Below are 12,178 nucleotides of genomic sequence, written 5' to 3'. Positions count from 1 at the left end.
GGTTGAGCCCAACCAATTCGCCCTCCCGTCCCGTCTTCCCCGGCGAGGTCTACAAGCATGGCGACGCCACAGCGCCGCCGTCCGCCGCCGTCGCTTCCTGACCACCTCCTCGAGTTGATCTTCGCCCGCCTCCCGCCGGAAGACCCCTCCTGCCTCCTCCGCGCTTCCCTCGTCTGCAAGCCCTGGCGCAACCTCATCCACGCCTCCACCTTCTTCCTCCACCTCCTCGACCTCGGCCGGGCACCCCAGATGCTAGGCTTCCTCCACGACTCCGATTTCGAGGGCCGCCTCGAGTACGTCCGCACCTCCCCACTCTCCTTCCCCTTCCCCCTCCCCGACCGCGACTGCTGGTACCTCCTCGGCTACCGTCACGGCCGCGCCCTCTTCCACTCCAGGGGCACCGACAACCTCAGCCTCCTCCTCTGGGTGCCTTTCACCGGCCAACGCACGGAAGTGCCGGTTCCCGCGGCGTTCCATGCCGAGCGCACCTACGCCACCGTGATCTGCGCGGCGGACGGGTGCCACCACCGCGCCTGCCACGAAGGGCCCTTCTCAATCGTCCTGGTGTTCACCGACCCCGAAGAGCAAGACGCGGACCGGCGATACTTCACGTCGGCGTGCGTGTACTCGTCGGAGACTCGCACCTGGGGCAAGGTGGTCTCGGCCAGCGGCGTGTGCCTCATCTGCGATACCCCCGCCGTGCTCGTCGGGAAGTCCCTGCTCTACTTCCTGTCCAACTGCGGGCGCATCGTCGAGTACGATTTGGCCCGGCGTAGCCTGGCTTGGATCAGACCACCATACCGTGACCCCAACGCCGCATTCTACAAGAGGATGATACTCGTGCAGGTCGGGGATGCTGGGCTTGGAGTCGTGCTCGTGCAGCCCGACCCTGATACGCATGGGTTTTCTGATGGCTCTGATTGTCTCTGCGTCTGGTCAAGAAAGTCGAATCAAGGTGGTCATGCGGAATGGGTAGAGCTTGGGGTAATCTACCTTCAAGATTCCATCTCTCATGTTGTCAGCACCACGTCCGTAGGCATAACAGCATTTCTCATTGGCTTTGCCGAGGGAGCAAATACTGTCTTCCTCAGCACCCGGGAAGATGATGCCATTTTTACAGTTGACCTCCAGTCAAAGCAGGCGAGGAAGGTGTCCCAGTGTACCTGGACTATCGACCGTTTGGCACCGGTTCTCACCTCCTACACTTCAGCTTCTACACTCCAGGCACCTCAAGGTGAGCACCGAAGCCTCACTGCTTTCAGCTCTAGCGATGAGGAGGAGGAAGAATGGGACGAAGATCAGAGACGATTGATGTTTGGCATGGGGCTGGAAGCCATCGAGAGGGGGCGCTTTGTTGCTGCTGTTGATTACCTCCGCAAGGCCCTGGAGCTCAGGTTTGGAGTCTACTCCCAAACGCCATTCCTATTAACTGCTCTTAATGATTTCCCATTGTTTTCTTGTGCCCTTTGCTTCGAGGCCTTCCAGGCTTTGTCTTTTGTAGTTTGGGATGCAACCTTAGTGGGTTTCAGGTGTAAGAAGGATATGTGGTTACCAAATGGCTGTTTAGGTTTCTTGTGCTCAGTGGCTTGTGATAAGAGTTTGATGAATTATCGAGTGCCCTGTTCTATTTGATACCAATACTTGGGAGTCGGAGGATCTGGCTGGCGATACATTTGTTATGATGTGTGAGCTGCAAACAGCATCAATTTAATGTGCAGTTACTTCAGCGGTATGTGTTATCTTATTTCGTAAATATGTCTATGCATCTCAAGTACCTACTAGATGCAAATATTTCATCACAGTCTGGTTTATCTATATATGCTATCGCACAATGAATCTGTTGCACGATTATATTTCTTAATCTGAGCAAGCACTTGTCAGTTGCTATAAAAGGTAATCAACATAGAAGATAATTACTCATTGGCACCTTTTGTCATCAGAATGATGGATGTATCAATTGTGGATTTGTGGTGGTTAGCTTAAATTGTTTTGCTATATCTCAGACTACGTCACCTGTTATGGCCTTGCATTATAACCTTAGCAATGACAAGTTTACTCCTTTTGCTGTCACCTAGGGTTGCACGTTACGGTGAACTTTCTCCGAAGTGTGCTAGCACGTATTACCAATATGGACGCGCATTGCTAAAAAGAGCTCAGAAGGCGGCCAGCATTGCTCCCAAGAGTCCACTATATGAAAAAACAGTTGAGGGTACAACCAGCGGATCTGATACTGGAAACTCGGAGAATAGTGATAGCAAAGAAGGTATAGCTTCATCTGTTTATGTTCATACAGTCATATCAACTAAATTATATCATTAGTTCGTGTATCTGTATATGTAATAACAATCTCCTGATCACAAGCTTTCGTCGCTCCCTCTCTCTCTGCCTGTACCGGCTAAATGGTACACAGAATAAACTGCTAATCGCTAATCAGTAATGTACTCATGTATTGGCAAAGTAAATAGTCTTGTTCGGAACTTGGTGATGTTTGCCGTTTTGAGTTGTCTCTTGAATTCTCGTCATCATCAAGTAAGTGGCCATTTAATCCAAGTGGTTTTGCTAGTATTGTTCTTGTGGCGCATTCAAATTTTAAACTATAAGTAGTAGATGACTTTGCAGAAAGTAGAAAATGCTTTTATTGCTCATAAAAAACTTGTTTATGTGCTGATCATATTTTTTACATGTGTATGCCTGTATAGTGCACATGTAAAAAGAATGTACTTATTTTGTGCCTGTTCATACACTAGAAATTGCTGAATGGCAATGCCAGATTAAACAAATATGCACAATTGAAGCACTGATTCATTCAGTTCGCAGTTACCTGTGTCAAACCAGTGAAGTTGCTCAGGCTAAGTATTACAACAAGAACATCCATCTCTTTTGGTTAAAAAAATAAGTCACATTTTTGTAGTTGCATGTTATTCAATTTATGCATTAGTGTGAATTTTCTTGTCTAACATTTTGGTTTGACTTTTGACCAGTTTACTCTTGGATGCACCAATTATTGACCAATGTTGATTGTGTTAAACTGGTTAAGTTAGATCCTTTACGGAACGATACATATCTTGTTGCTTTTAATGCTGATTGCTCTTTATATTGTTTCACAAACACTGGAACTACCTCCGATCCATAATAGTGACGGGGTTTTAGTTCAAATTGACAAATTTGAACTAAAAACCCAACACTTATTATGGATCGGAGGGAGTATGATTTATCTTCTTGTTTAGTGTGTTTTCCTTCCTGCCATGGTTCATACTGAAATTGCCGTTCATTAGGGCAAAATTCAAATAGGAAATATCAGGAAGATAGGAATGGTGACGGTGACAAGGATGATATCAAGGCAGCATGCAATGCTATTGATTCTGATTTGGATCGTGCCTCGTATATGCTGGAAGTTGCAAGAGGAATAGTTGAAGAAAGCAAAGTCAACACTGTGGAGACCTTCAGAATCCTTTCTGCTCTGACTGAGGTGTTCACGGAAAAGAGCAAGAGGTAGTGCCTGTCTTTGTTACTCATGCATCACATTTAACTGGCGAATGGTGACACTGCAGAGGGCGACTGTGACTGCATCAAAGCTTTAACCATCCTATCTTGGGAGTATTGCCAAACTGTATCCTGGTTGTGGACTAAACTTTCAGTTGTCCATCGTATAGTTGTATAAAGCACAGCAAATTTGCAAGCCCAAGTGCTGCATATTAACTGAATTTTGTAAGGTAAATAAAGTGGATTTTGTTCATGTTACCAACATGGTTTTCCTGGTGAATGTTGTGATGATGTTGTGGTATTGTGGGAGTTCTTTCAAGACCGTATGTACACTTCCTGAATTCTGAGCCCAATGTTCCATATGAAGTCTGCTGTTTTCTTATTAACATTATAACTTTCTGTCATGATTCTATGTCTAGTTTTTCTTTTTGAAATAAACATCAATATATTAAGAAAGCAAGCCGCCTCATTAAAAACCTTCCAGACCCCTTCGGTACCTTGGTAAGGAAAATAGTGCGTCTGAAACGGGAGTGGTGTTTTGGAACATGGGAGCATATGCTCCCTCTATTTTGAAATGCATCTTACACATATTTTAAATTTCAAAAAAATTGAAATCAAAAATTCGCATATAAATCTTCTCGTGCTACACGCTTACAAAATTGTTTCATAAAAAATCGACTTATCGTGTGACGTGTGTAAAAAAGACAAAACTCAGTGCTAAAAATAATGCTTTTCACAAGATAAGTTTTCTCTTTTTTATATAGACCACAAAAAATATTAATTTTTCGTGAAACTTGACGAACGAACATATATTATGAAGATGTAATTGTAAAATTTTTTGTTAAAATTTTTCGACATTTTGAAATATTTTTTTTTGGTAGAGGGTGCATACGCACCCGGGAGCCGAATTGAGTTTCCGGTCTGAAACTTGCTGCTCTGAGTTCAAATATTCGGTACAACCTCCAACACAGTTACATCACGAATAACATCAGCTCTAATAAAATCTGGAGGCCTATCATCCCAAACTAAACTAGTTTTAGTCTCACATCCATGCTTTGCTAATTTGTGAGCCACCATATTTGCTTCCCGATGACAATGTTGAAAGATCACCAAATCCATCCTACTGGCAATTCGATTCTATGTCTAGTTTCCCACACAAAAACGTCATATATTGTAAACCATGTCCAAGTAAAAGGTACCCAAAGCATAACCCCTCGTACGAAGCCGGCTAAAACATCCACGCGTGGACGCGATGTGCCGTGCTGCGCGCCTGTCGCCTGCGTCGTCTGATCCGATCTCGTCTAGTGCCTTCCACACGCCGCCGCCTAGCTGCTACTTGCATGCACAACTTTCGATTGGTTCTGCCGCCATTCAATTTCCTTCCCGCAGCCCGCAGCCTTCGAACCTCCTCTGATACTACTTGTTACCATCATAGGCGCATAGTCGATCTACGAGAACCAAGCAATCATTTTTTTTTGAAACGGTAATATATTAAGTTAAACTGTAGCAAGCTTCCAGGTGAAAATTTTGATCTTTGGTGGAACCTTGGCGTCCCAGATTGTCTTCCATACTACGGTTGCCATGGGAGGATCTGCTGGTATTTGTGTCATATGCAAGCTTCTCATTCAGAGCAAGTTTGTAGGCGCTTCTAACAGAGAAGATACCATTTAATTTAAAGTGCCAAGAGACGAAGTCCTCAACTTGAATTTTTTGGGATTCTGATTTTTAGTACCTTCTCGGCATCGTGAGGCATAAAGATTTCCCTCACCTTTTCTTCCTTCCATTCACCTTTCTCGTGATCGATGATGTCCTTCACCCACCTGATCCTCGATTTAGTTTGGTTAGCGGTGACTTTGAAGTCGCCTCTTGGGATCCAGTTATCCCTCCAGATTCTCACCTTCTTTCCATTGCCGATTCTCCAAACAATTCCCTTCTTTAGCAGCTCAAGGCCATGAGTGATTCCTTGCCATCCTTCCATGAGCATGGAAAGGGAGGCGCCATGCTTGTCTAGCAAGTAGGGCTTGGTTGAACAGTCTGAGATCCCTGAAGCCCATACCCCTTGGCTCTTGCTTTTTATTAGATTTTCCCAGCTCGTCCAGTGTATGTGCCTTTGGTCCTGGTCATCACCCCACCAGTAGTTTCTGATCATTTGCATAAGGTCCTCACAAAGACCGGCAAAGAACTTAAACATGCTCATAGTGTGTGTTACCAAGGCCTGAAGAACAACTTTGATGTGCACCTCCTTCGCAGCCCCAGATAGATACTTCTCGGTGTAGTTGTAAGGGTACATTGCCCCTATGTGTGGTTTTGGTAATTAATGACAACCCCTATGGACTAATGTTTTCACTGAGTTTATATGAAGGAATATTCCATAGGTACTACTTGTACTCCATGTGTTGGATTCAAGTATGGATGCCATGAAGATAAAGGTATACCTTGTGTATTGGCATCAAGATCATCGGTATGAAGATATATATGTGATATGATCAAGAAGAAGAAACGAAGATGGAGTTCTTATGTGGAACTCAATATTAGCCATGCTCTATCTTATGTGAGTATGAGAAGATACAAGGTTGAGTTGGGCAAGTTATGTGGATACTCTTATGTGTATTGGCATCAAGATCATCGGTATGAAGATATATATGTGATATGATCAAGAAGAAGAAACGAAGATGGAGTTCTTATGTGGAACTCAATATTAGCCATGATCTATCTTATGTGAGTATGAGAAGATACAAGGTTGAGTTGGGCAAGTTCAAGATGAGCATCTCAAGTGAATCACATGCTTGAAGCTTGCCATCCATTTGGTGATAATGGACTAGTGAAGATGTGCATCAATGGAGCTTTCCCATCATAGTGTATGGGGGAGCATTTGTGAGCCTTCACGAAGCAACATTGGTCAAGTGAGGCATTCCGGCTTGAGTGAAGCTTGAAGAGTTATCATCAAGATCAAGCGGGATGCGCAAGGCAAAGGTATGGCCTTGCTAGGTTTTCCTTTTACCGGTCTCAAGGTGGATGTTGGGAGACCGGATTATAGGATAGATAGCCGCACTATTAAGAGGGGCTTTCGGTTGAGTAACTTGATCACATCGTCTTAGAGAGCTCAATCCTTTGCATACTTTGCATATCCTTATTGCTTCTTGGTGTTTCTCTATGTGAGGTTCTTGAGCTTGTTGCTAGCTTTACAACAAGCCCAAGTTCATCGAAAACAGAGTTCGCATGCATCTTCTATTGCGTTTTCGAGGTTGGGCGATTTTACCGGTTATTCATGATATAAGGTTCTACCTTTTATATTCATGATAAAATCCCCTCCTACAGACTTGTGTGTTTTCACTTTCTATTTGATAGCATTTGTTGTTATCTTCCAAACAAAATTGGTTTCACTCGAATCGGAATTCGGGAGCATTAGTTATTAAAGAAAAAGGAGAAAAGAAGAAAAAGAGGAAAAAGAAAAGGGGCAGCCGGTTGGCGGCCGGTCCGCCGGGCCGCACGCCGGCCCACCCGGGGCAGCCGGTTGGCGACCGGCCAACCGGCCCAGGCGCCGGTCCGCATCTCCCCAGCCCGGCGCTCTCCCCGGCCCGACCGGGATCTCCACCGGGCCGCCTCCCCGCCGGAAGGCCCACGCGGCCTGGCGCCCCCCCGCGGCTCGGGCCATTCGCTGCCCCGTGCGGCGCTCCGCCTCGCCCGGTCGGTGGGCCGGCCCGACCGGATGCCTGACCGGCCTCCCCAGCCCAGGCTCCGGTCGGCCGGCCTGCTGGCCGGCTGGGCACTTTTTTTTAGCCCGTTTTTATTGCTTTTTCCTTATCTTTTCCCCCAACGGCTTTATTTGCTCCTAGCTATAAATAGACCTTCTTCCACCTTGAGCAAATAACTTCTTCCCTTTTCTCTTACCTCCATTGTTGCATTTGAAGAAGTTGCTCTCTCCCTTGATTCCTCCAACCATTCTTGCTCATACTTGAGGATTTGAGAGAGGAGATCTAGATCTACACTTCCACCAAACCATTTCTTCTCTAAGTGAGGGAATCTCTTGGGATCTAGCTTGGAGTCTTTGGTTGACTTTCACCCTTGTTCTTCCTCTCCAATCTCATCCTAGCATTCGTTGCTTTGGTGGGATTTGAGTGTGAAGGACTTGAACACCTCCGGTGTTCTTGCTTTGCATCATTGCATAGTGTTGAGCTCTCCACCACGATTTGTTCGAGTGAGAGACCGTGAGCTTGTTACTCTTGGAGGGTGACCTCCTAGTTGGCTTGGTTGGTGTCCCGGTGATCTCTTCGTGGAAGATTGTGAAGGGGCTCGGGCTTCTCCTTCGTGGAGCTTGTGAAGTGGTTGTGGAGCTTGCCATCTCCGGAGCGGAGGAAAAGCTAACCATAAGGAAAGGGCCATTATCCTTCGTGGGTGTGGTTCGGAGAATAAGGTAAGCCTTCGTTGCGCGGGGAATCCTTCGTGGGACCTCCACTCCTCCAAACGTGACGTACCTTGTTGCAAAGCAAGGGAACACGGGAATACATCCTCGTCTCCGCGTGCCTCGGTTATTTTTATACCCGAGCTCTCTTTCCTTGTGATAGCCATCGTGCTTGAAGTACATATATCTTGCTATCACTTATGCTACATATATCTTGTGCCTATCTTGCTTAGCTCTAGTTGCTATTGTTACACTTAGTTGAGCTTAGCATATTTAGGGTGTGTGCTTGTAAACTAAACGATAGTTTAATTCCGCATTCTTACAAGACAAATTCGCAAGAGTTTTGTAATTGCCTATTCACCCCCCCTCTAGGCGACATCTCGATCTTTCAATTGGTATCAGAGCAAGGTCTCTCCTTGTTTAAGGCTTCACCGCCTTGAGAGTAAAGATTTCGGCTAGTATAGTGCACAATGACACAATTATCTTTAATGGCACAAATTATCTTTTGTGGAGAAATTTCTTGCTTTGTAATCTTCGGACCTTGTGTCCACATATAGAGCAATTTCTAGATGTCGGTTTTTCTCCTCCGATGGATTCTCAAAATCTATCTTTAGAGGATGAGAAAAACTTACATCTTGAAGCTCAAGTATCTAATGAGCTTTTATTCTCCTTGAGACCCGATTTTCGTAGGTTCTTGATATATATAAAGCGAAAATCGTCTCATGAGATGTGGATCAAGCTTAAGGAAATGTTTGGTGGATCCACTTCTCAATTGGTCGATGGTGACTCCGAGGAGCTCTCTTCCCCTTCACATCATGAAGAGCTCCAAGTTGCTTCCACCTCCGGTCGTGATGAGTTATCATCTTCTTCCACTTCACCAACGTGTAACAAGACACGAGGTAATGATATGGTGAGTGGTGAGGAAAATTGCAATGTTGATATTGTGCTCAATAGTGATGATTCTTCATCTCTATCCCATTGTAATGCTTCCTCTTTGGACTTAAACACATCTAGCATTGAAAATAACCTACATGCTTGTGTTGATAGTCCTTGCATATCATGTGTAAATTGCTTACATAGATCTCATGATGATATGCTTACCTTGTCTTGCTCCCATAATCAAAATGCTTATATTTCCTCTAGTTGTTTGTTGACTAACAATGTAGAGGAAACCAAACACTCTATGGATCAAGACACGTTTTCAAATGAGGATTCAAGAATATCTTCATCTTCATCCTCCGGTATGCACATGTGCCTTATGGCAAATGGATCAAAGGTATCTCCTACTTTGACTCCTAACACATCCTCTGATGATGAGAATGATGATGATGATAATGATGAAGAATATAATACCTTGGTGCATAATATGGCAATAGTATATGCTTCTCTTCATGGTAATAATGAAGCTCGTGCTAATCTCGAACACTCTATGGATACCTTGAATAAATATAGGGAAACCATAGTGGAGTTGGAGTCCCATGTTGAAAATGAGGAAATGAGATTCACTCTCCTCAAGCATGAGCTAAAAGATGAGAAGCATACTAATTTTATGCTTACACAAAAAATTGAATCCTATATGCATGAAAATGAGAAAACTATTGTTGATGCTTGTGCTACTAACTCTAATTCTTGTGAAGCACCTACCTTAGAGGAGAATGTTGAGCTAAGGGCTCAACTTGAGTTGCTAACTAGCAATTATAGGGAATTGGAAAAAAGTCATAAAAAGCTCTCAAGCTCTCATGATGATCTTCTAATTTCCTATGATGGGCTAAAATTAGCTCTTGAGGCAAGTATCACTAAGGTAACATCTTGTGAGCCTCATATGGATGTTAGCACAATCTCTACTACTAATGCTATATTGCCATGTGCTAGTCCTTGTAATCCATCTAGTCAAACTAGTGATACACCTTGTGTTGGATTACTCACTTTGCCTTATTGCTCTAACAATGAAGCTTCTACTTCCTCTAGTACTTGTATTTCTACTAACCATGTAGAGGAAATAAAAGAGCTCGAGGCCCAAGTTCTTTCTTTGAAGAAAGACTTAGAAAAGCGTCATGGAGGGAAATCCGCACTTGACAAGATGCTAAGTGTGCAACAATCCCCCAATGATAAGAGTGGACTTGGATTCAACTCCAATAACAAGAACAAGTCCAAGAGCAAGAGCAACAAGAAGAAGGGCCAAGATAAAGTCAATGATCCGGCCAAGTTGGTTTGCTTCAAGTGCAAGGTTGAAGGGCATCATGTTAGATCATGCCCATTGAAGAAGAAGAAGCACTTGAGTGAGAAACAACAAGGGAAACAGCCGCAAGGTCAAGGTCAAGCTCATGCTCGACCTCAAGTTGAAGATAGGCCACTTCCCAAGAAGAATCAAGATATTGTTCCCCAAGAGAAGAAATCAATAAAGAAGAGAAAGGGGAACACTTGCTACTGATGCCGTGAGAAGGGGCACTTTGCTTCCTCTTGCTTAGGTAGTACCTTATCTAACCCTATAATTGTTGATGATGATTATTCTCTAGGGAAGGATAAGGATGGCAATGTGTTTGCCAAGTTTGTTGGAACTCAAAGTGGTTTCAAGAAAAGAACCATTTGGGTTGCCAAGCATATTGTGACTAACCTCTTAGGACCCAACTTGGTTGGGGACCAACAAGCTCAAATTTGATCAATAGGTGGTTATGGAGGTCATTGGAGATTTGGCTACTTCATGAAGAATTAAGGGATCTTCATATATTATATTTTGACCAAGCCAAGTCATATGGATTATCATCTATATCTTATATCCAATGTTCCTCCTTGCGGTAACTTATACTTCAACTCATCATATTTATTGTAAGTTACTTGCCCCTTTGCATGTTTGGTTTTGTACCAAATATTTGTGTGTATGTGTTGTGTCTTACTTACCTATCTTGTGTATTCAAGTATGTTTGTTTGACTCATCATATACTTGTGTATTGTTTTGGAGCCTAATGCATCTTGATGATATCTTATTTGGCTCTCTTTGAAGTGATTAATGGAACATCCCATTTTGGGGGAGTGATATGCTTTGTGCATCTCTCTTTCTTTAAAATATGTGTACATGGATACCACCACTTAGTATTGATATTGCAAGATTATCTAGTCACTATGTGGTGTGTCATACTCATGAGAAATTCAAATTCTAAAATATCCATTAATCATCTCTAGTTGAATTTTAGTTGCCTCTTGTTTTAGAAGAAATGTTTTATCACATTATGGGGGAGTAATATGTTTTGTACATATCACAAGCCTAGAAAATGTGAACATATGAGGTTATGCCACTTAGAGTTGATACTCTTAACTATCTTGTTCCTAGGTGGCATGTTTGCTCAAACAAGCTCCATTCCTAATAAAAATCCTTTATTACTCATCTTATGGGTTCTTGTTTGAGTAAGAAATTCTTGGTACGGTTTTCCTCAAATACATATCTCTATATCTTATTTGGGACACCGATTGCTTCAAGTTATTCCAATCATTGCCGTGCGTGATTGTTTGACTAGTTGAAGCTATCAAGAATCTTCATCCGTGCATAGTGCTTAATTCTATATACTTATCCTATGCCTTTTATTGTGAAGTTAATACTTACTATCATTGTCAATTCACCACCGGAAATTATTTCCAATATACCCATTGTCTTTGAAAATTGATAATCTTGTATGTGGTTGAATTCATGGATCATCTTCACCTTGGATTGCTTCTTATTTACTTATTTTATTTCCAAGAAATCTTCGTTGCTCCCATGTGTCTTCCTTGTCCCTTTGAAAAATCTTTTGATAAATTCTCTTAATTCATATCAAGTGTTTGTTTTGGAAGACAAACCTTTTCCTTACGGTACATTGTGCCATTGTGAAAAGTGTAGAGGGTTTGGTTTATTTGTTTGAACCTTGCTCTTTTGGGAGTTTTGCTATCTCATTCCTTCTTCTATGCTTTATTTGTTGAATGAGATAAATCTTTGAGCATGTTGCTTTATTTCATCCTTTATGCTCAATGGTTTATTCTTAGTTCATTTGTTGAACTTTGTTGAACAAATCTTTTGTGATTTGCGTCTTTGATATATTTTGGACAACAAATTTGCTTGTTCACACCTTTATGCCTTCTTCAATTCATTTGGTGTTTTGTCCAAAGTATATCTTTCTTGGATCTTTAAAGTCTTTATGCATGCTTATATGTAATTTGTTTATATTTGTAGCATGTTTGCCTTCTTTGATCCATTATATAGGGTATACTCCATCAAATCCTAAATGGCTAAGATGTGCATGAAATTCAAATTTCATCTAAATA

General features: G+C 42.8%; 1 protein-coding gene across 3 annotated transcripts; it reads left to right on the top strand.

Annotated features, from left to right (window-relative positions):
• Window positions 1-37: 37 nt before the first annotated feature.
• On the top strand, window positions 38-3,774 carry LOC124654708. 3 transcript variants are annotated; one of them, XM_047193703.1, is made up of 3 exons: window positions 38-1,394; window positions 2,076-2,263; window positions 3,276-3,774. In XM_047193703.1, exons 1-3 carry the CDS (start codon window positions 58-60, stop codon window positions 3,494-3,496), a joined length of 1,746 nt encoding a protein of 581 aa, XP_047049659.1. In that variant the 5' UTR covers window positions 38-57; the 3' UTR covers window positions 3,497-3,774. The 3 variants fall into 3 exon arrangements, 2 of the variants coding, with proteins under 2 accessions (XP_047049659.1, XP_047049660.1); XR_006988429.1 differs by lacking the exon at window positions 3,276-3,774 and having other exon boundaries at window positions 38-1,729; window positions 2,076-2,188; XM_047193704.1 differs by lacking the exons at window positions 2,076-2,263; window positions 3,276-3,774 and adding an exon at window positions 1,486-1,607.
• The last annotated feature ends 8,404 nt before the right edge of the window (window positions 3,775-12,178 follow it).

The sequence above is a fragment of the Lolium rigidum genome, chromosome 5 (genome assembly GCF_022539505.1).
Source record: "Lolium rigidum isolate FL_2022 chromosome 5, APGP_CSIRO_Lrig_0.1, whole genome shotgun sequence".
Classification (NCBI taxonomy): Eukaryota; Viridiplantae; Streptophyta; class Magnoliopsida; order Poales; family Poaceae; genus Lolium; species Lolium rigidum.
The sequence above is the reverse complement of the archived record's forward strand: the minus strand, read 5'-3'. Positions and strand labels throughout refer to the sequence as shown.